Source organism: Periophthalmus magnuspinnatus, chromosome 11 (genome assembly GCF_009829125.3).
Source record: "Periophthalmus magnuspinnatus isolate fPerMag1 chromosome 11, fPerMag1.2.pri, whole genome shotgun sequence".
Lineage (NCBI taxonomy): Eukaryota > Metazoa > Chordata > Actinopteri > Gobiiformes > Gobiidae > Periophthalmus > Periophthalmus magnuspinnatus.
The window spans coordinates 17,952,203-17,977,220 of record NC_047136.2 but is presented as its reverse complement, the minus strand read 5'-3'; the positions used below and the strand labels follow the sequence as shown (position 1 = coordinate 17,977,220).

At 38.6% G+C, this 25,018-nt stretch overlaps 1 protein-coding gene across 1 annotated transcript in view; it reads right to left on the bottom strand.

The window, feature by feature from the left end:
* The window catches only part of thsd7aa (thrombospondin, type I, domain containing 7Aa), a 187,420-nt gene that overhangs the window by 34,366 nt on the left and 128,036 nt on the right, over positions 1 to 25,018 (bottom strand). The window contains exons 10-17 of the mRNA XM_055225510.1: positions 23,093 to 23,208; positions 20,921 to 21,053; positions 18,833 to 18,936; positions 11,304 to 11,498; positions 9,042 to 9,308; positions 3,652 to 3,830; positions 2,993 to 3,132; positions 1,424 to 1,577 (exon numbers count right to left, since the gene is read on the bottom strand). Of these exons, the coding sequence (XP_055081485.1) occupies positions 1,424 to 1,577; positions 2,993 to 3,132; positions 3,652 to 3,830; positions 9,042 to 9,308; positions 11,304 to 11,498; positions 18,833 to 18,936; positions 20,921 to 21,053; positions 23,093 to 23,208 (1,288 nt within the window). The remainder of the gene's footprint in view (positions 1 to 1,423; positions 1,578 to 2,992; positions 3,133 to 3,651; positions 3,831 to 9,041; positions 9,309 to 11,303; positions 11,499 to 18,832; positions 18,937 to 20,920; positions 21,054 to 23,092; positions 23,209 to 25,018) is intronic.

Below are 25,018 nucleotides of genomic sequence, written 5' to 3'. Positions count from 1 at the left end.
ACAATATAATTTGTTTAGCTTTTTGGCTCCTAAATAGCTCTTTATTTTACCATTTAGACTTAGTGTAGATGAGTTTTTTGTTTGTTTTTTTTGTAGTGTCTGGGCCCAGTATTAGCCTGTTTTATTATTTTTCTAATGTCTACATTCAAATATAGGACTGGAATATTACTTAACTTTTTGAAGTTGTGGTTGTGATGAAAAGCGCTAACATGTCCAGCCCTATTTAAAGAAAATAAAGATCTAGCAAATCTCTTTCAGATAGATAGTTCTACTGCAGTTTTTCATTTGCTTTGAAAAAAGTGATTTCCTGGCAACTGTTTTTAATATTGCTCCATTCTTTCTTCTGGTAAAGCCTTTTATTACATTTTAGGGGAATTTATGCTTATTTGCACTAGTTTCTCGAGGGCGACTTGAAAGATGGTGAGTCAACGAGGGTCCTACATTACACAGTGCTTGCATCAGTCTAACCTCTATGTGCCTGTCTAATTAGAAGGAGAGCTCTGGTGTGGCGGAGGCGGATACTGGGGTGTACTAGACTTACTATTATTGCTTTAAAGTAAATTAAAAAAACATACTAGAAATACACTGGTTGTGGGTTAAGGCTTATGGGGCTAGAGATGGTTTAAAAGCTTGTTAAACAGTACTAAAACAAAGATAAACCTGAACTAAACCAGGATTAAACCAGGTTGACAAAATGGATTAAAGCAGGACTAAATAAAGCCTCCAGGACAGATTAAAACCACTACATATTACAGACCACAGACCACATCTAAACCAGGACCAAACCAAGACTAAACCAGGATTAAAGGCATGATGAGAGTAGCAAGAAAACAGGATTTAACATATAGGCTATGTTAAAAACTAGTTAAAGACTAATTCAAACTGGATTGAACATAACCCGTTCTAAACCAGGACTAATCCAGAACTAATCCAGAGCTAAACTAGGACCAAGGATTTGAATAGAGGAGGACTAATTCAGAACCAAACTGAAAGATAGATTAAACCAGGTTTAAACAACAATTTCAAGATGGATTAACCATAAAGCAGGTCTAAACAAGGCGTTAAAAGGACTGTACCAATTTTTCATTTAATTCAGTAAAATGAGTGTTGGTTGAGTACAGGTATTGTAAAAGCAGCACTTTTACAATACCTGTAAGCAGCACTTTTATAATGCCAGGGTAAAAATGAGACTGCTGTGTGCTGTCTACAATTTATGTACTTTTTTTTTTCCTGCTGCGAAACAGTCAGCAATACTGGTGTGTTTTTGGTATGCTTGTTGTTGGTATGCTAGACTAAACCAGGATTACAGAGAGGATAAACCAGGTCCAGACCAGAAGCACTAAATTCAACCAGACTTGAGCTACTTTGACTTTTAATTTGACACTTATTAAAACATGATATCAGCCTCTGAGGTGTGACCCACCAGAGGACAGGGGCTCCAGGAGGACCAGTCAGACAGCACACAGTCTTCGGGGCAGGGCAGGCGGCTGTTCCGGGCCCCCAGCGGCATCTCCTCGGGGTCACACAGGTAATCCTCCACCTGCTCCAGGGGCCCATCTATGGTGTTCAGCATACACCTACGACACACACACACACATAGGGATGAATTAGTGACATGTACTAGAGTAAGTATCAAAAATACTTAAAATATTATGTTATTATATTATTTGGAGGTAAATAGAGCTGGGTAGTACATTGAGTTTACCTCAGTTTTTGAAATATTGTACTTCACTGACTTTTATGAATGAAGACAAGCGGGCATCTTTTAAAGTTAATGTTTGGAGCAATAAAAACCTGTTAAAATATGCTAAATAGATATGTTTAAAGCTTTACTGTGGAACATTACAGGCAAAGCAATAACATCTCCAGCAGAAAAGTTACACAATACACCTTTAAGTACGAATACAAATGATGGTGTGATAAAAGTTCTTTTAGAAGTGCAAGTAGTTTAAAACATACATGGTTTTAACTTCTGTAAGTCAAAGGACAGTTTAACTATTTAACCATCCCAGAGACACTTTTAACAATGACACAGCAGTTGAACCGACGCTGGGGTGAAATCTGCAGAAAAATCTATTATTCAAATTTTCAGATTCATAATTCAGCTGTCGAGTCATTGAATTGCGATTTCTTATTCTTTTTCCGAAGGTTTCAAAGATGGCCGCCGATCACAGCGCTGTGTGGAGAGGGAGGGTAATATTGTGAGAGCATTGCTAATGATGCTACTCTTAGGATTGTTATAAGGCATCTCTTAGTCATATCTCCTAATGTTAACAGCATTTTAAAGTGCGTTAAACTTTGGACAATTTTGCAGAAAGTTTGTGCGTTTAGACTGGAAGCACATCGAGTTATAGTTTTGCCCATTAAAAATACTCATTAACAGCAGCTAGGCGTAATGCTCATTAATGCTAGCTAAATGCTGCATTATTTATTCACACGGCAAATGCACCGCCAGAAGTGAGGATCTAACCGACAACCTCTGTTAGTGAGACGACATTTTCAACGTAAAGTAAAAACCTCAATGTGGCAGCAAAACTATGTGTACAGAGGTGAGTAGAGCTAAAAACTGTACTCAAGTAATAACAAAAACATAGAAGCACAAAGTAGTTTTTCAAGAAATTACTCAAGTCAGTGAAAAAGGTATCTGGAAAAAGTACTACCCAGAACTAATAAGTAAGTAAGAATAAGTGTTTGGACATAATATCTGATTAAAGATTTGATGTTAATATAATTGGAATTACCCTAACCCCAATATTAAATAATGCATAAAATCTGTTTCCAAGGGATAGAAACAGCAACAGTTTTGTCTTATTTTACTTTCGTTTTAAGGAAACAACAGTAAAATAAGTTACCCCCTCTTTAAAAACAGATACTCTTTATTGTAAACAATGACAAAGTTCTATTTTCTTTTCCTTTGTGCGATCGTCGTCTTAACGTTCAGTTTCTTGTATATTATTTACAATCAAAACTGGGTCACTATCTTGTTTCTTACCGGACTTTCCTGGTCTGGACGCCCGCTCCACAGTTGTCCTTCAGGTCCACGCTGCTGACCTTCCACACGCTCCAAGGCTCAGACACCCACACGTACTGACCACAGTCACTGAGGCAGGGGACCACCTCGTACACTTGGGCCTGGGGACAAGCACGCCATTCAAAAATGTTTCAATCAGAATAACATTGGGAAAAAATTGCTTGAAATAAGGTGATATTTAAGATATTTTGAATCAAGTAATTCAATCAATGTGAGATTGTGAACTTGCAGGACTATTTTTTGGGCAGTGGGTCTTAGCTGAAAATACTGCTGATAAATAATTTTCATTTGATTTCTTTAACTTTTCCCAAGTACAGATATATTGTACAAGCAGCTCTCGAGGTCAAAATGAGACTGCTGTGTACTGTCTGGATCTAATTATAGCATTTTCTCCTTCTAAACCATGTAACCATGCTTATAAACTCATCATAGTAAATAACTGTGATGCAAAAAATGTGTTGGGAAAGTTAGGAATAAGTCTGGACTGCTGCTACTGTTTAAATAAACTAGCTCTGTTTTTCACATCTTTATTTTTAGATACATTCTTGAAACAACAGAGGAAATACTAAACATAAACATTAAAGATCATAACTGTGATATTGATTGATATACTCTCTGACCTGGTTGACATGGTCCAGTTTGGGGCAGGGTCTTCCTCCATTGTAGGGCTTCTCACGGAGCCACTTGGAGCGCACTTTGACCCCGCTACCACAGGACTTACTGCAGCGCGACCAGTTGGACCACTCACTCAGTTTACAGTCCGACGGGCACGGGATGATGCAGGCCTCCTCGATGTAGCCTAAAACACAAGGAAGGACTGGTAAACAGTATCTCCCCAAAAGCCAGGTGTATGCAATATCAAATATATATATATATTTCAGACACAAGTCTCAGTGCAGCTCAACAGACGGAGTCATCAGATCCTGTGTCAGGGCAGTTTGAGGGGAGTAGCAGCCCTCAGGACAAAAGTGTCCCTCTTCTGTGTCATTTGTGTCCTGCAGCATCACAGTAGCCTCCAGATTGAGCCAGGTGAAGTCTGAACACAACAGGAAAGGCTCTTCTTAGCCTCACTAAGAAGAGCCTTTCCTGTTGAGACTGGCCAATCTCTAGAAGTGTTGGCAGAAGTGTTCCGTCTGGAAGGTCTTCTACCATGTTTGGTGTGGAAAGTCCGTTGCACCGTTGTAAAGCATCTGTTACATTTCAGAGCTAGCTGGCTAGCATAGCTATTTCCTAGCAGGATTGCCAAGGAAAAACAAATGGCTTAAATCACACAATCGTGAATTTGTGAATTTTTTAAGTAGGAACATTTCCATAGGAATTATTGGGAATTTATGGGTATTAACAGGAATAAATAGGCAATTAACACTGTTGAAACTTGTCTTTTTTCATAAGTTCCATAAGGTTAATGGTAACTCATTAAGGGTTGAAGGGTGGGTTGTGTGAAAAAAAACAACTAAATATGTTTAGCTGTTCAAATAAGTAAGACATTGTTTTATAAAAGGTAAGAAAAAATAGGACGTTTTATAAGCATTTTGTCCATTTTTGATTTGTGAAAATCCTCAACATTCTTGAAAATGTATATTTGATTTATTAAAGGACATAGATAACAGAATCAATCACAGTACAGATAGATAAGGAATTGCATATAAAAGTTTATATATAGTTATTTTAAAGAATGTGAAAAAGTCCATAGGGAACATGTGAAACTATTGGACTATTGGAGGTGATAAGGGCATATACGTACACAGGAGAAGTCTCCACCACAGGGAGTAGAGCCGCCCTTGTGGACAAAGTCACTGCATGCAGCTAAAAATACAACAGACTAATACCACTGGAGACTCAACTGTGCTATGCTAAGGTCACACTCAAAAGAGTCTTTCTCAAGTATATCAGGAGTTTTGCCTGGAGTAAAAGGAGTAATAGAGAATACAACATAGAATAGAGAGTATAATACAGGCAAGTCAAAGTCGAGTCCCAAGTCAGTGACCCACAAATTCAAGTGAAATCCAAGTCCTCTGCTTTAAGGTTCAAGTCTTTAAACTGAAGAAAATAAACTGTACTACTTAAAAGTCGTGGTAATGAATAGGGATGTAACAATATCCAAATCTCACAGAAACATACTGTGAGGCAGAAGACAGAAAGAATTATAGATATGTTACTTTTTTCTTTTTAAATGCCTCAGCAAGACTTTAGTGCGAATCATTGCTGCCATAATCCAAAGAATGATGGATTTAATAACATTTTATCGGGTAGTCTGCACTGAAATGGAGCAAAGGATCATGGTCTGTGCAGTTACTTCTGTGTTTCAGTTACTGTGACAAAACTATGCATTTAAGCAACGGATCCAATTTATTGTGACAGCCCCAATGTTATTGTATGCTCCGGATTAATTTTGTTGGGAGTCTATTTTTGCCGGATGCCGGAGCCTTTTGCTCTGCTGCAACAGCGCAACAGAACAGTGCTCCTCCTGTGAGTGTCACAGCACAACTAAACCACAACGACATTGGAGTCACAGCTGGACCAGGTGCAGTTTGAGTGAGGCATAAGCTGGAATCAAACCAGGACAAGTTCCCTGGCAGAAACTATTTACAATGTTGAGCAGAGATATCTTTCATAGGCTATATGTATTATGAATAATGTATGTGATAAATGCTATTTACAAGGCCAACTCTGCTATAGAGCTACAACGAGAAGCACTGAGATTCCCCTATAGGCTGAACTCAAATCAATTTAAAGTTATAGCGTGGGTGTGCTGGCTACTGTGCTGTTGACTAATGATATGAATACTGTTATGAATAAAGTTTTGCCTATAAAAGTTGAAAAGATTCTGTTACACATTTATTCATGTTATTTAATTATTAGCATAAAGAGGGGGCATTATACACAAAATATGGAGCTTTCTGCCATGTTATAATGTTCGATAATCAAAAACATGCCCAAAGAGGTTTTAGACGTGATCCATGCATGTTTGAGTATTGTAGCGATCTCTCCCAGGCGCGATTCAAACCCTCCTTACGGCTACCTACGTCATCCATGCTCCCATGCTACAATTCTCCATAAATACACAAAAGCAGGATACAAAACTGTACACGATAATTGGACAAACCCAAAGCAATGTGCAGTAGTTTCATTAGTGGGATGCTATGTATAAAACATGTTGATACATTGTTTTCGGCGAATATAGCATTTCCAAAACGATAAAAGGTAACATGGTGAACTAAATATGTTTTGCGTTAGCAGATAATCCACCAAAGAAGTAATACTTCCTCTTTAAACTGACCTTGCATATTGTGGTTTCATCATCAAAAGCACACATTGGAATGGTATTTTATTTTGTAGCTCGTCCTTGTTTTTAAACTATCCCATTGTCCTCTATACTCCAGACTCCAAAACTGCTGAATGAACTTATACCCTCTCGTACATCCACGTCCAAGTCACCATTCATTAAGCATCCTTTCACTTAATAGAACAGCTTTGGTTTGGATCACACAACTTCTCAGTAAGCAACCACTCGCCCTCCTGTTGCCCTCTGCTAGTGCTTTTGATGTGCGGGCTACAAGACAGCTAGCACCACAGCGCAGTAATTCTTAATTCCCTTTAGCTCCTTTGACTGGAGAGAGCGGCCGAATACTTATGTGGCCACAGGCTGACAGATCTGGGCTAGGCTGCAGTCGGTTCAGGCAGAGGAGTCCAGTGGAGGACTAGCTCAAATTGGCCGCTTTGATGACCAGGGGAGAGGAGCGTGGAGAACATGGGAGACAGATTTCTGCACCGAAGAGCTACAAATGTCAGGAACAAGTGAAGACGTGTACAACATTTGGACAGTTTGAGTTGGAGCGGGTTTGGAGCTGGGAGACAAGTTGTTAGTATGTCAGTGTCAAATAATCTGCTATGGCTAAGGATGAATCAAATAATCTTGGTTAATTGGATATTACCGGTAATTGTTTTACAATTATTTTACAACATTAATCAATCAATAAAATAATCATTTGACAAGTCAATTATTCTTAAACAGTTACAAATAATTAAAATTAACTAATTAAAATGGTTTTAAATAAAATAAAAAATTGAATAATTAAAGCTCGAATGAGGTTGAGGTTCTCCTGATTAAATAAAAGTCAAATAAAATCAGATAAATACATTTGTAAAAAGGTTGTACAGTAATTGATGTCAGTATTCAGTGCATGTTCCTAATTACTTAAATATATGTAGAAAACAGTAAAGGTGCACAGTGTAACATTTCTGATAGCAGGTTGGCCACCTTTCTGTCTCCATGGAGACATTACTATTGTACATTTATTCAATGTTCTTATTGCTAAAACACTTTAAAAACATGATCTTTTACAGTGAACCACTTGTCTCTATGGAGATGTTATTGCTTTGCCTGGAATGTTCCTTAGTGTGGAACATTCCAGACAAAACAATAACATCTCCATGGAGACAAGCAGGTGGCAGACTCTCAAAGTTACATAGTGCACCTTTAAATGAATAAATAGCAGTTGGAATTGGGATAAAGAAGTCCCTCAAAGCAGGTTAGTGGACTGCTCCTTCAGTGTCTTAGCAGTTGCAGTAGTGAGTGTTTTACTCAAAGGCACTCGAGGGATTTAGAAAATGTTAAAAAGCCTTTATTCAGTGATGGCTAATTTCTTAAAAAAAAAAACACCCACGCCGTTTTGGCTTTCAGAGATTAAAACTGATCTGTGACTCAGGAAGAATGTGAACAAAAGTCTAAAGAGATGAGCCAAAGGTTGAAAGACAGGGGATATAAACACCATACAGTATCAGAAGCATATCAAAACACTAAAAGCCTAAAAGAGAAGACCTGTTTCATAAACAGACGCCACAGCTACACTCTAATAAAGTGCATTTAGTCACCAACACAGAGCCACGGCAAATGCAGAACAACAAATCATTAAGAGTCATTGGAATATACTAAAGTGTGAGAGAGTCCTCTGTGAGGTTCTTCCAGAGAAATCAACAATTTGATTTAGGAAAGCTTCTACCTTGAGTGACAAAATAGTAATTAGTCACCTAAAGCCCACACAGAAAAAAATATGGCTTGATACTAAAACAGGAAATTGTAAATGTGACAATTATACTCACCAACTACAAATATAAAATGAATCAATGTATTAATTGTAAAACATCCTATGTTGTCTATAGGATGTGCCCATGTAGATATTCTTATATCAAAAGGACCAAGAGAAAACTGAAAATGAACCGTGCAGAGCATAAATATGCTATCAAAAATGCAACTTCCAATACAGCATGGCAGCACATTATAAAGAGGCAGGGCATGGGAGCCATAGTACCTTAACAATAGTGGGCATCAAACAATTACGTCAAAGGGAATCCTTTTGGATTCATACACTAAATGCTACAGAGTATCCAAGCCAAAACAATGACCTGGATTTGACACATTTTTGTGATTTTGTGTATCTTCCTTTTTACAATGTTTAATATTACCACCTGTATTTCACTGTTGCCATAAATATGAAGAAGCTTATACTGTCTGTGATGATCTTGAAGTGTACTCTTTGTTTTGTCATGTGAGCAGATCATGTGACCTGTCAGTATAAAAGACGCCTGGCAGACATTTTGTGCTTATGCTTTAATGAAGGCCCAGTAAGGTCGAAACATGTTGCAGTTTTTTAAACAATTTAAAAACTTCTTTAACATTTTCTAAATCCCTTTAGTTCGTTTGTCCTGTTTTTAATATGTTGCCCAAAGACTGTTTGGGCAACATATTTGGGCAACTGGAGGAGCCTCGTACCTATTTGCTTAGTGAAATCCAGGTGGCAAATATTTTTTGGTCAGGCAGTGTATATTTAAAATTGTATTTAACTTGCGTGGGTATGGCTGAATGGGGAAGGGGATTTGTGGGGATGATATTAATGTTAAGTTGTATTTGTTTTTTTGCTTTAGACGTGTGGATTAAAAAATAATATATAAAATAAAATATGTCTCTGTTGAGCACCATAATGTTCAGTTATGAACACACCACACTCACCATGGCTGTTGCAGCGGGACGTCTCCACCATGCGGTTGTCCTGGTCGTAGCAGCCCATGGCCTGGTAGCGGTAGCCCTGTCCACACTCTCTGATGTCCCCCTGCACCTTCATACCCAGCTGGCCCTCCACTCTGCCTCCTTCTGGCAGAATGCAGTCGGACCAGTTCCCCACGGGCTGGGCGTTGTACTTGTTACAGGGGCAGTACTGCGTCTCACTCAGAGGGTACGCCTGGTGGTTTTTACACTGCTCGCGCTTCTTACTTTTACCTGGGAAAAATCAAAACAGAAAATAAGAAAACAAAGGAAGTTTAAAGGAACTGATTGTTTAAAAAAGCAACTACAATCTGAATTGAACGTGGGTTGCCAGTTCCCAAACCTACAGATTAGGTAGTGACCATTAAGATAAGAGAGAGTCCTTTGAAGTTTAAACCAACCAGATTGATATTTACCTTGTATTTGGGGACACAGATAAGTCAATGTTATGAAATTTTAAATCCAAATCTCACATACAGATACTTTAATACAAATAAAATAGATAAAAACATAACTTTCTCTGTGCGTTCTGACTTTGTTCTGAATTTGTCCATTGTGGCCACCAAACAACACACTGTATACTCCCCAAAATCTAAAGCCAAACTTTTTTTTAAATATTGTGTTATTTTTGAGTAATTTTTATTCCCATCAACAGTGCCACTTCTGCAGATTGAGAACTGCACTTGAACAAATTGGTCATTTCACAAGAAGATCCAATACAGTTTTGTGACGTTCACCATTCTCTAAGCGTAAAATGAAAAACTAAATATTGCGTTGTTTATCTGTATTTGCTCATAGTATTGACTGCATATGTACACTAGACACGCTCGACACAACTCCAACAACTTCCTTACGCTAAAATATGAGCTAGCATACAAAATCAATATGTTGTAGTAGAATTGATTTTTGAGCACACAGACACCAAACTGCATTTAGAGTGGCTGATAAATAGTGTTTGTATTTACGATGATCTTGTGTTGTTTTATTATTGTTTATGCTGAGATGTATTGGTATTTCAAAAGTCAAATCACAAATGTAACAAGACCTCTATTTTTTTCCTCCACGCCAGTAACCTACATCCATTTAGTCTTTGGTAAAGGATCATTCTGTGTTCAGGTTAAACTCAGACAGCAGCATTTGTTTACCTGCTGTACATGTTTCGATTATGTCCTGTAGCCTTCCTCAGAAGTGTCAGGTGATGGTGTAATGATACGTCTTGTGGCTTTTTTAAAGGGTCTGTATAATCCCTCCATTGTAAAAGCTTTTTTTTTTACAACTTTTTGACCAGTTGGCATATGCAACTGTGTCTTTTTGCTTTCACACACCTGGGATACTATTCTGAAGAAGTTGGACTGTAAATGGCGCTGTTGTCCCGCCTCCACCGGTTGGAAGACAGCACCAAAACCTGTTTAAATCAGCTGACCGGACACGTCACAGCAACATCACATGACAACTCTGAGGAAGACCGTAAGTGAGCAGTCGAAACTGTCAAACTAAACCTTGATCTGAAAAAAATCTATTAAAATGAACTATCAGAGGACCAGATGAACCTCAATGGCTTTACTTGGTTTTGTCAGACAGTTGGGGAACCTTACGCCCCCTACTGTCTGTCTCCAGGACTGCATCCCTTGTGTGATAAGGTAATCTCCCTCACCACGATTTACCCTCCTTAGACCTTGTTTCCGGATCTCGATGACCTCTCTGATCCAGTGGTGGGATTTGTTTAAGCCCAAAAAGCACATTTAAAATGTGCAAAATGTTTTAATAGCTTGGCGGTTTGCAGGATTTCTGAGACTGAATATGAATAGAACTCTAGGGCTTGTGTTACCACGTAGAGGTTTAGCCCTGAGCTGAAAAATGTAACGGGCGGGCGGTCACTGTTGAGCTCCATTAATCCACTCTGGTCCATTATCTACTGGACGTAGTCGGTGAATTTTTATTTAGTTGTTCAGTAGTTACTTGAGAGATAAATAACAGCTACATAACATATTTGGATTGGTTCATGTGGGCGTCACCTTTGACTTTACTCAATGCTCCTAGATGGATTCTAGTTTTTCTTAACAAAATTGTAAAAACTCATCGTGCTGGCCAGGTTAGTTTAGTCATGATAGTCTAGAAGTTTTTCAGCTCAACTTAACCCTATTTTAGATCTGGGTTAACCTTAGTTCTGGCTCGCTAAACCTGTTTTAAGTCTGGGAAAGTGGTTTATGTCTTGGTAATCCCACTCACCGATGAGCATCCTCTTGCGTGTGCGTACCCCCACGCAGTCGGCTGAACAGGAGGAGAACTTCGACCAGGCGCTGAGCTGGCAGTCCTCCTGGCAGGGCACCTGGCACGGCTGGGTCATGGCGGGCATGGGGCTGGAGTGCTTCAGACAGGCCTCCACATCCGCCTGACCACCGTCCTGTTTACGGCAAGACACCGCTGGGAGGCAAGAGAGAGGAGAGGGTTAGGGCGGAGCGGTTGTTTTAAAAGGAAACATGAGTAAAATCAACTTTTATTCATGTTATAATAGGATTCCTTCATCATTGTCTCACTCAAAGTAGTATTTCCACAGATGTTTATTTATTTATTTGAGTAATCCTGTTTTGTCCTGAATGTGAGGTTTCTTACCTCCGCCCACTCCTCTGCACTTACTTGTGATTATTAAAAATATTCTGACACTGGATCATATGTCACAGATATTTTTCAACAATAAAAACATTTCAGTTAAAATCCACTGTTTACAACTTCGACTTCTGTTGAGGTTTTTTTTTTTTTTTTCCCAAGTTGTGCTAAAATGAATAAATATTTAAAGGTTAGTGCACAGCGTTACATAAAAGTCTTTACAAATATATTGAATACTTCACCAGAGGATACATCTGTGTTTAGAGAGGGAGATGTTTATGTCTCCATGCTAATGTTAATGCTAATTTTGAGGCATAATAAGTAAAACAACACCACAAACTTAAATTATCAACACATAAAAACAATCTGGTAGTCTTTACTTTTAATTGTAATAGTTTGATTGTTTTATATTTTACGTTTTAATAATAGTCAGCATCGGTTTAGAAAGTTTAAACAGTTTAAATTTGCATTCGGCAGAAAAACAGACTAAAATGTATTAAACTTCAAGAAAAATTACTCAGCGCTTTCACTGATACAAGTTTTGTCAATTTACAAAAAGCCAAAGTAATTAACTTGATAATGAGTTTGCTTTTATTTCGGTGTGCAATTATGCCAGCGTCTGCAGTGTCTCTGCTAAACTCACCAATTATATGTGCAAATGAAGAGAAAACTGATCAGGAGAGGGCTGCAGCTGACTTTTTCAAATGTTTAGGAGCGCGCAAAATACATAAACTAGACGTAGATTAACATGCATGCAACATCAAAGTATCAAAGTATCAAAAGGATTTATTAAAGAGGTGGTATGTTACTTCTGTGTTACTTCATATTTAGATCACTATGTCACCTTTTATTGTTTTGAAAATCCTATATTTGCCGAAAACAACGTATTAACATGTTTTATAAGCTTCACTTTGTTTGGACAATCTGAGTCTTTTGACCCTTTGCTCTCTGCGTTAAGTCACTCCCCCTTCAGAGCGCTATCACAACACAATCAGCATGCATCCCACTAGTAAAACCATTGCACATCACAGGTTTGTCAAGTTTGGGAGCATGGATGACGTAGACGTGTGGGCTGAGTATTACACAGAATTTAGTGCCATAATTTACACAGATTTAATGCCATACTGTGGAACATTCCAACCAAAGCAAAAACATCTTCAAACGAGAAACAGTAAGCAGCCGGTGGAGCAGACCAAGCTTTTATTTATATTTAAAACAAATATTGTAACATATAGAAAATCATAGAAGACTTAAAACCTGCATGACCTTTGGAGGAGTTGAATCCAGTTTTTGTAGAGAAAGTTATTGTTGGATAGTTGTTACTTGTTAGCTATTGCTCATGTGTGCATTGTGTCACTATGGTAACTGCTAAACATTCTGCCACAGACATACAGGCAGAAATAACATGGCTTTTTTGTGTGTAAAACTACACTACACAGCACTTACACAGTGACAACAGTAAAACAACTCCAGAATGGGCAGCTACTTAAAGCAGCACTGTGTCATTTTTTTCAGCTGGAGGGTCCACCATCTTGTCTCCATGGAGATGTTGTTGCTTTATCTAGAACACTCCACAGTATGGCATTCAACTTTTCTACCTAGATGGCTCGCCTCCATGATGCAAATATTCTCTCAAACAAAAAACACTGTTCCACCTTGTGATGCCCTGAATTTGCCAGTCTCTACTGAAGTGAAAGTAAAAAGTAGCTGGTAACTTGAAAACTACCACTGCATGACATCACAAGGTGGAACAGAGCATTTTGAGTTTTGGAGATGTAAACAGACTAATAATAAAGAGTTATTCAAACATGTGTGAATGAAACAAAACACAACTGCGGGTATGTTTTTGAGGAGGTAACAACATTAAATCACTAAAGAGTCAATTTCGTGTAATATAGGCCCTTTAACTGTACAAAACACAACACAGCATTCATTTGTACATCATCATGTTTCTACGCAAATATTTTAGTTTTTATTTATGTTACAATGTTTTGTTTTTTCTTTGTTCATTAGAAGTTTGACAAGATCAGAGTTCCTTTCTGCGGTTGCTTTATTTCGAAGAGCAAAACTGTCAAACTAATGAGCATAATTCCCATCATATAATAAGATAATAAGAATGTGATTTAACCAGTTGAATTTTTGAAGTAGTGAAGCGTTTTAAAGCAGATTACATGTTATATTGTAGACTGTATAGAAATGGACATAGCTAACCTGCCAGCCGCCGCGGTCCAAACAGGAAGTGATCATGGGCGTGCTTCCAGCTCCATCGACTCTTGCTCCAATTCACTTTCTATTGAAAAACTGTTGCCTCTGTCTCTTTAACTGCTGCTGTCAGGCTCAACATTTTGGTCTTAAAATGTTCATTTTAACCCTCTCTATATGATCCTAGGGTTTTAATTTCGCTATTTTGTCTCACTTAGTCCACTTCTTTATACAGTCTGTGTGCAATCAATATGAGACTATACTGAAGTCAAGTGGTAATTAGCCGCACGCAGCAGTAACGTGAGGTAATGCAGGGGAGGTGTTGAAATAATGAGCTTGTTTGGTGGCATGAACCCAGTGAACCAGGATTAATGCATTGTTAACACAGTTTGAGAATGCTGAGTCTAACTATAAGCTTTTGTTACGGAAGGCAGCACAAATGAGAGAGGTAATTATATGTTTTGATTTTTAATAATCTTACAGAAAGATTAAGTGTTTTCAGTGAATGCAATAGTCATTAAAAGTTCAGTTTAGTTAGCGTGGTTAAAATCTGTAAAATGTACATTATAATACATCATTACAAACATTATTATATACATTATTATATACATTATTATACTGCATTTTTATGCAGACTGATATCAGTCTGGTCACCACTCTCTCTCTGTTGTGTCTCGAGACATTTCAGTGACACTGAAAACTGCTCCTTCACATTCGATATGTAATAGTAATAATACAATTAATTTGAATAGACCTATAAATCTAGAGCAGGGCTCTTTCATCCTTATACTGCAGCTCCACATGGCTTGGGAAAATAAATTATAAGTATTTAATTGAAGCATTTTATTTGTGTTATTTCTTTTTTTAAATTGTAGTATAAATTGAATCTTGATTACAGTGATCTTGAAATATTAAAATAAAAATTATATTTTGTAATTTTTCCTCGCCCGAAGTAAGCATCGCACTCGCCAGTATACACGCCAAAACAAAACAAACACCGCTCAGGCCTCACAGACGACAGCTCACAGTCCTACGTAAAGATGAAAGTGACTTCGTACAGCCCTGATACAGACGCTGTGCAGAGGTTCAGGAGCAGACGTCTCTGTAGCACTGCATGGATTTCCTCAGTGACACAATATCGTTGTTTACACAAACCGTAAAGGTAGAAAATAACTAAATAAAAAAATATATGTATACACACAGTGTTATCTTCATTTTAGATGTGAAAAAGAATTTGCGGCTCCCAGTGTTTTGTTTTGGATTTTTTTCTGTGGAAACTGGGTCCAAATGGCTCTTTGGGTGTTAAATGTTGCTGACCCCTGATCTAGACCAACAGTGATAGAACTAATAGTGAAAATGCTGTTGTCACTTTTACTGTCTTTGTTTGAAACCAATCAATTCCTTGGTTTTTGGTCCAAATGAGCTCAGGTTTGACAGGCCACATGGAGACACACAGACACTCTGAGGTTTTTGTGTAGCACGCCGCTGAAAAACACCATTTCCTATTTCTTTGATGACTTCTCACGACCACAGACGTTGGCCTAAAGACCTCAAATTTCAATCACTAATGCATCCTCCCGGCTTGAATATAATGGACTATGGAGCATATGAAAAGTGTACACTATAGCGCCCCCTACCATAGACATGAAATGTCAACATTATTTGATTTGTACAACATTTGGAGATTAAAATGTATCCATGAAAAGATGCAAAAAATCCATTATCGATATGGGGCATTTTTCACAGTTGACCAGCAGCCAATTAGACCCATGCCCTATTTTATACAGTTTGGCCTCTAGAGTCCTCCAAAGCTCTAATTAAAAGTGAATTGAATGACTCAAATCACACAATAGACAGGGACAGACCCACTAAACATGAACACAAATGCACTAACGTTGACAGAGTGAACCAGCTTAGTGCTAATTTATAACTTATACAATATTTTATATGGTTCTCACAAATTTACTCAACAGCGCCGCCTAGAAGTGGACCCATACCGGCAAGGAGACCGGCAAATTTTGGCACCGGCTCACAAAGTTAGGCAAACATAAAAGTGAATGGAAGCACTGCTCTATGATGAACAGGAAGTGGGCCATATTGGATCAAAAATCAATTCCCATTTTGACAGCGGTTCATAAAACACATCTAGCCCAAGGTTTTTGGTCCAAATATGCTCAAATTTGCTTGCCACACATAGAGACCTTCACTTTCAAAAGTTATACATTTTTTGGGAAACTCTTTATGATTTTTGTGTTGCACGCCAGTGAATAACATCATTTAATGTTTCTTTCATAACTTTTCACAACCACGGACATTGGCCCACACATTGGCCACCCTTCAATTTGAATAACAATTGTGGGATCCTGGTCTAAATGTAACTTGCTAATAATCATAAGACCAGTATACACTATAGCGCCCCCTAGCCAGATTACTAAATCCTAGATTCCTAAATGTTTTCTCCTTACAATTACATGAACTTTTAATTATAAATCAAATGGTAAATCCTAATAGTTACTCTTTAAGTCACTGTTACTAGAGTAGTAGTTTTCCCAAATATTTTTTTTACTCTTACTCAAATAATTTCATGGACCACTATGTACTTCTTACTTAATAGTATTTTGACGTAATGGTACTCTACCACCTCTGACTTTTACATCTTTGTAACTGAACCGGTTGCAAATTAAAAGCGACTCCCAGTCTCCTCACTATATTTGCCCTTCACTTTGACGTCACTTCTTGTACATAGCTGCATTTGTTCAGCAGTGTCTTTAACTGGAAGAGCTCTGACTAATGTCTGAATGAATACTGCGTCCGCAGCCCTGTACAGAGCGAGTATTGAGCGCGTGCAGCTGGGTAAGAGTCTTGTATTGGATTGTCTGTGGGCACGAGGGGATAGGGTTTCAGGTAATGCTCCTTAATGATCAGGCTCAGGACAATGGAGGAACAAAGGGCTCATCCTCAGTGCAGTCGCAGCACAGACTCCATCTATGTGCTTACTAGAATGTCAACAAGAGGACTCAGACATTAAACCTGAAAGAACCTGGTATGGAAACAACTGACAGAGAGAGTGGGGGGGAGGGAGAGAGAGAGAGAGAGAGAGAGAGAGAGAGAGAAAACGAGATGCAGTGAGAGAGAGAGAGAGAGAGAGAAAGAAAGAGAGACAAGGCGAGAGAGAGAAAGAGGGAGAGACACAGAGAGACAGAAAGAGAGATGAATCAAAAAAGAGAGAGCGCCAGAGGGGAAAAAAGAGACACAGGAAAGAGAGAAAGACGGCGAGAAAGAGAGAGACAAAGAAAGAGACAGAAATAGAGAGAAAGAGACAGAGATACAAAGAGAGAGAAAAAGAGCAAGAGAGAAAGAAAGAGACAGAGCGAGAGAGAGAGAGAGAGAGAGAGAGAGAAAGAAAGAGAGAGAAATAAAGAGAGAAAGATAGAAAGAAAGAGATATAGCAAAAGAGAGAGAGACGGGGGGACACACAGACAAAGTCAATGAGAGAGTGAAAGAGAGAGAGTGAAAGAGAGACAGGATGAGAGAGGGAGAAAGAGAGAGAGAGAAAGAGAGAGAGAGAGATACACTTTATTGATCCTGAGGGAAATTCAGGTTTAGCTGCAGAAACACTGTGATTGTCGCCTTTGTGTCCCAGTCAAAGGTCTCAGTGCAGTTTAACAGGGGGACTGGTCAGGAGGGGTCAGCAGATCCTCTGTCAGGATTCTGTCTTCTCCTCCTCCCGTATCATTAAGAGTGAAATAATAGAAGAGTGAAAGCTCTAGTGGTTGACGTGAGCTTGCTGTTTGGGACAGTGAGACAGCAAAATGACTGAGACCATATCCAAGGATTAAAATTCACTTTTATTATACTCCTCAACACCTTTGCATCTTTGTGTGTTTTGCATCTTAAAATAATATCCCTTATATACTTAACTTTAGTGTCTGATGCCTTCTGCTGGCAATAATGAGTAAAGCATTTTGTAAATATAATTTAGCAGAATGGCTATTCAGATCCTAAAATGTAATGATGTCCTACTCCCAGATGGGGGGCAAGAGGCAGATTTCCCAGTTGTTTATCTCAGAGGCAGTGGAGGTAGATCCCAAAGCCCTGTCAGTTTATATGAAGTTTATTGTCTGGTGTACATGTCACAGTGGATAAATGCACTGAGCTATTCACACATTCACATGTGAGCTACACTCAGCACAGGTTGTATTTTTGGCCACTTTCTTGTGAGTTTTAACGCAGCAGCGGGACTGCTCTGCTGTCTGCTCACGCTGCACGACTGCCATGCACTTCAGCGGGCTAACAGCGGAGCCATGGAACACATGCTTGAAGGAAGGAGGAAAGGGAGGAGAGAGACTCATGTAGAGGAGCAGGGACAGAGAGACAGGTAGAGCCATAGTGTATAATCCTACCTTTTTACACTGTTTTGTTGATGTGCGCCAAAGGAAAACTGACTTTCTCAAAGTCCCCTCCACTCAGCATTACCATGAAGCTCACCTCACCAACAACTGATAGAATAAAATAGCTACAAGTGACACAGAAGCTTAAACTTCTATTATTTAGTTGTGGTCACTATTTTCAAAATAATCAGCTGCATTAAATATAAGGCAAGATAATTAAAACATTTTCCACTTCCATATTACAGGTTTACATTTTAATAACATGTTAGGCTATTAGTAGGCCTACACTGTTCTATGTAGCATAGGCCTAAGCTCGTAAGCCAAAAAACATTTGGCACCCCTGACTTTTAACAGTCTGGCATTAAGCTTATCTCCATGAAGACAAACAGGTGACGTCACCACGCTGCTTTACAAATGGGATCTGTTGTGGGGACTTTGGGCAAAGCAGTAACATCTCCATTGAGACTAGCAAGTGGTGGTGTATATATATATATATATATATATATATATATATATATATATATATATATATATAAACAGTCTGTATTTGACCCTTACCTCTAACCTGCAGACCAGGCCCACACGTCTCCTGTGCTCCAGGGCTGTCCTGTCGAACTGACCAGGGCACCAGTTGGCATCGTCGCCACTTGTGGGTCTTCCACCTAGAAAAGGAGGGAGAGAAAGTGTATTTATATGAATTGCCTTCATGCTTGAGTGGTAGAGTCAGACAGGCCATAAATCAGTATAATGTTTAGCAGCAAACTAGCAACCAAACTAGCTGTGTAGTGACTGATTGAGAGCAGCACGTACGTTAAACGGGGATAGAAGTAAACACACCAAGGAGATCCTGATTGAATTTACACTTCATTACACACCTAAATGAACCCAGTAGAAGAAGATCCTCCATGGACACACAGACATCTTTGGTCACCACATGAATGAAACCTAATGTGATATGTGTATAAATTATGCACTTATTCAGCTGAGAGGGCAGTGTTTTGTCAGTGCACGGAAGAAATCAAAGACCACTACTAGTCCCACTGTGGGGAATACATGTGTCAAGTGGGACTACGAGCTTTTTCTTTGTGAACTAGTGCTAGCTTCATGTGCTACTAGCATCATGTGCTAACTTGGCTCCCCTGATGATACTTCACAGCAGGTCAGGACTGGGCTAATTCTATACAGCTCGGATGCTCACTCCTTTAAGCAGTCCATAGCTATAAAGATGAGGTAAGGAACAGTTTAAAGGCTAATGTTGTAACATTCGAGGCGACTAGGCCAACAGAAGTCAGGGGTTGTGCCATCACCCCATTGTAAATGGTAAATCATCATCTTTTTATATAGTGCATTTCCACCTTTTCTACCTTCAAGACACTCAAACCAATAGAGATTGAACTATTCTGAGTTAACGCACTCATTAGTATTCTGACACCATAGAGATCACGACTGAATGCAAGATGAATTCTCGTGAGTCCAAACACCCAGTGGATTTAACCTATTGAACCAATCACTTGTGCATTTAGAAGGAAAGGATTTTTTTGATCTGCTTGCCCGCTGTCATAACACTTCACCCAATCAGCTAAAAGTCTTCGTGAGAAGTTCCACTTTTCCCAAATGCATTCAGCAAGAGATATCCTAAAGTAACAATGTGTCCATTCAACAAAACTAGAGCCGTTAATCAACTCCAAAATAATAATGTATGTGATTGATATAGCTCTTTCTGGATACATTATTTATTTACTCCATACTGTAGTGCCCAGTGTGCGACTATTGTGCCGACACCTCATAACACTTCAATCATTCTAAGCAATGTGGGTGAAGTGTCTTGCCTAAAGACACAATCACAGACACCACTAGAGCCTCTGCTGACCCACTGTGACTCTCTGACCTGGTATTCCTAGCGGTCTCCCATCCAGGTACTAACCAGGCCCGGTTCTGCTTAGCTTATCAGATAGGATGAGATCTGGGTTTAACAAGGAGGTACGGCCACAACTCCAAGTAGTTGGGTTTCAAATGTGACTAAATCAAGAGTGAGTCCTTTCAACTGCAGCATAGTAAATTTCAGCATTATAAAAAGACTTAGAAATCCAGCAACTAGCCTTCTCCAGAAATTCCACGTCCTTTTTAACTGCTCTGTTTGTGTTGTCAGCACATATTAATTCCTCTGGTTTGTGCACACCCACGAGTTTAAACCTGACACCATCTGCGGCACTTTCAATACCAATGCAGGAAAAGGCAGTGTTTTTTTTGCCTCTCTATTTGCCCTGGTAATCAGAAATAACTCACTATTGATTCTCAGCAGACACATCAGCCTGCCCACATCTCGCACAGTTCACACAAGTCAATGAGACAATTGACACAGGCCTCCCAGAATAATAGATTTTTGTTGTTTCTATGAACAATTTACAGATTCAACGCAACAAAAAAAGAATATGTAACTTTGTTCAAATGGTTTAAATTCTGAATGATTGTTTAGGATTTAGGAATTGAAAAGACTTTAACAATACTAAAATGTACAAAGTAATTTAAATCCCCAAATGCCAAATATATGAATAGCCTATACAGATAAGAAATCAAGGTATCACATTATAATACTACAATACTACACCTTAATTAGACTTATTTTGAGTAGTAAGATCGTAGTACCTGTATCCCTGGCAGACTGACGGGGCGTCGCACTCTCTTTCTTGGGTCAACATCTCGGGACAGTCCTGCCCTCCATTTGCAGGATACTGGATCACCAGACGCTTACGGGACTGCTTCCTCTTTACATTACCACCTATAATACAAGAGAAATACTTTTACACATACCTTAAAGCACCATTGTGTACTTTTTGCATCGCATAAGAATAGTTTACATGTTACCATAGTAGCAGTAGCAGTAGTTTCGCTGTTTTAGATTTGGTAGCATTATCAGGTGACCGTTTTTTTCTACTGCTACTACTTCTATTACCACTATTACTGCTTCTTAGTACTATTGCTGTTACTGCTTCTACTGCATTTCACAAAGTCCTACTCACTTTTGCTTTCACATTTCCAAACATAACATTACCCAGTACGTTTTATCTTCTCTGTTACATTTGTACCCCAAGTCAATGACGCCTAATGACCCACGGTAATGCATCTATACTGGTAATGACTACTTCAAGGCAACTCTAACTGGATTCCTGTATAGCTCTATAGTGTTCAATATGGCTCCATGGGGGGTGAGGTCTATTGACTGGAGAAAAAGCCTATCATTATATTGTGCTAATGTAAGCTAACTGTACAGATAGCAGCAGGCGAATACAAGCTAGTGCTGAATCCCAGTTTGACATATGAGTGTAGGCATATATGAGGTGATAAGCTGTCAGCGTCTGTCACAGGGGAGGCACGTCAGGAAAGAAAACAGCTAGAAGACACATGGCTGCATTTCCGGGACAATAAAGTTTTATCTTTTGAATAATAGGTTCCAATATAAAGGTCACCACACGCCATCGTCCAATAAGAGATGTTATTCTGCGTAGAGTTTAAAAGTCATATTGGGTTTAAATGGAATACTTTAATTGGCAAGGTAAAGGTTATGTTATTTTTCAAGTTTTAACTGTAAAGGTCCTATATCACGCATGAGCTTTAAGCCGTGTTATAATGTTATTACCTCATCAAAAACATTTCTGGAGTTGTGTTTTGTTTCATCCACACATTTGAGTAGTCTGCATTTTGAGCTTGGAAGATGTAGACACTCTTCCACTTTGTGATGTCATGCAGTGGTAGTTTTCAAGTTAATAGCTACATTTCACCTCTAGTTCAGTAGAGATGGGCAATTCCAGGACTGAAATTATACAAATGATTCTAGTGAAGGTGAATGGAGTTTAAAAACACCGTGTTGTACTTCCTGTATTGCTACATCATTGCTACATTGAGAGAAGGGTTAAACGTGTGAACGAAACAAAACACAACTCCAGGTGAAAACTCTGCTAGCATGAGTTCTGACCAGATAAGACAGTAGACTGGGGCATTGAGTAGCAGATTGACAGCCTCACTTGGGTTTACCCTCTCCTAGGCCCTGTACCCGATGTATATGAGCAAATTTTTATTTTATTTTTTTCCCAAATACATATATAGGATTCTAGTTTCATGATTATTTACATTAGCGTTTTCACCGGAGGAGCTGGAAACTGTGTCTGGAGTGAGGGAAGTCTGGGAGTGCCTGCTTAGACTGCTGCCCCCGTGACCCGGCACCGGATAAGGGGAAGAAAATGGATGGACGGATGGATACCTATATAGGCAGCTCTTGGGTCAAAATAAGTCTGCCGCATGCTGTCTCCACCTTATTAAAAAGCATGTTATTATCCAATAATCAGGAAGTGCGGGTTAACATGCTAGTTTTTCTTTGCTAGAAAACTACGGTGCCCAATGGGAGCTGATATTACTGTAGACGTCATCAGAATAAAGAGCCATGCAGTTATCGGCACATCACGCTAACAAGCAACGGAACTTTTTCATTTGTACCAAACAGCTTAAATTAATATTTAACCAAGCAAGATTGCTCAAACATACAGAAATCACTCCAAATACAACTCTGAGAGGATAAATGAGAAGGAAACAGCTAGAACATGGTTAAAAGCTCTGAAAAGTACATTTTGCATAACAGGTCTGCTTTAAATGCCTGATCATGCTATAGCGGTCCTTTGTTACCTTGATGTTAATTGCTACTCCACATTAGCATACTACACTCCCATTTTTCTCCTTTCATGGTCCCTCCCCTGAGAGTACTGTTGAAGTTTGTCCCCTGCTTGACCCCGTACTGACTCTGCAGTATCATTTATCCTGTGTTACCTGTTTGACACGCAGATGGGCACGGGCTCCAGTCGCTGTAGGGTGTCACCAGGCAGTCCCGCTTACAGGGCAGCAGGCAGGGGCGTACCGTGTCGGGACGTAGGCTCTCTGGGCACCTGGAAGGGCATCAGGGACATGTTTAGAGACATATAAAGCCAGAGGTGGAGAGAAAGAGGCTGCATCAGAGGCGGGGGAAGTGTGCTGTGAATGAGACTGGAAAGGCACGCTGCAATAGGGTTGTTAAAAGTATCAAAATCAGATACTAATCAATACTAAAGCTAATATCAGAACTAGATATTCATTTGAGGAAGTAAAGAAGTCACAATCACATCACACGACAGAAATGAACCTTTCCTGAATAGCTTTAGAACAATCTTGTATCAGAATAAGTGTAAGACCACATAGACTCGTATACACACTATGGACAACTGAGTGATTAGATATAACACCCCATTTTAATTAAAATTAGGTAGGAATGTAAAGAATTTGGATTAATGCACAAATAATTGGATAACTTGTCTGGACTTCATATGCTGGGAAAGGTTTTATCAAAAATAGATTTACATTAATCATAAATAATATTATATTTAACTGGAGAATTCTGGCAGATTTTACTTAACTTGATCCATTAAAATAAAAACATTTAATACAACTATTTCATTCCACAGTATAGCATTAAATGTGTCTGTCTGCAAGAACACAAAAGATTGATGCCACCAGGTCAACTAGAGGTCAGATTTGTGGAGAGGCGACTCTGCTCACAGTGAAAAAACAACTTTTTCAACACCAGTAATGACATAAATGCAAGATACACCAGTCAAAAGTTTTGCTTCTTTAGTTTTATGATTATTTACATTGGCGATTGACATTTTCACTGAAGGCATCAAAACTATGAATGACACATAATGGAATGTACCAAACAAAAAATAAACTCAAAATGACCAGAAAACTGTTTTAGATTTTCTAAATAGCCTTTACTTTGATCATTGGTTTGAACACTTGGCATTTATTGACCTTGACAAAGCACAGCTGTAAAGTGAAAACTATTTCAGGAGAGTTCATCATGGAGCTCATTGAGAGAAGGCCATGGTTTGCAGAGCTGTCAACAAAGCAAAGTGTGGCTACTTTGAGGATTTGAATATAAAATAAAAAAGATATTTAGTTAAGCTATTTAATGCATTTTTGTTCAAATCATCTTATGTCTGTTATGTCTTCAGTACATATCTAAAATGTAGAAAGCAGTAAACCTAAAGGAAAAAAAAAAACATTAAAAAAGAAGGTCTAAACTTTTGACTGGTAAATGAAATGACATCTTTATGGACACAAGCATTCAAGTATGAAATAATTTGCTGGTAACCCTGTACAAGAGCATTATAAGACCTCATGGTAAATTAACCATTTTTACTGATTCTTATTAATAAAAAAAATAAATCAATGGTTCAAGCTAATATCTTGTTTATCGTAATAAAATGTACAACTAATAGACTAACATGTTTATCGAAAAACTTGCTACTCTATTTCTCACTGTTATTTTTAACCAAAATATATAATAGTGCATGTTTAGCTGGATACTGTGGGAGCATAGAAAAGTTTGCTTCTATCTAAGATACAATAATAAGGAGGATATTTTAAACTTTTCAACACTTAACTTTTGTGGCAAATGGGATTCCTTGTGGGATTATTTCGCTGCTAAAGTTTGGGTTTTCACTTGCAATTGATTAACTGTAGCACAACTTTTCCTTAATAAGATGTACGCGTAGGAGTGTTGCTGTATTCTGTATCGTATCACATGGCACTGTTTTTATCTTGGAAAAATAACTTCTTATTGAAATTATATAATGAAAGGGACCCATAATATATTGCTGTGGGTTTGTAAAGATGTACAGAAAACAATGCATGGATTTGGAGTCTGATGCCCTCTGTTGG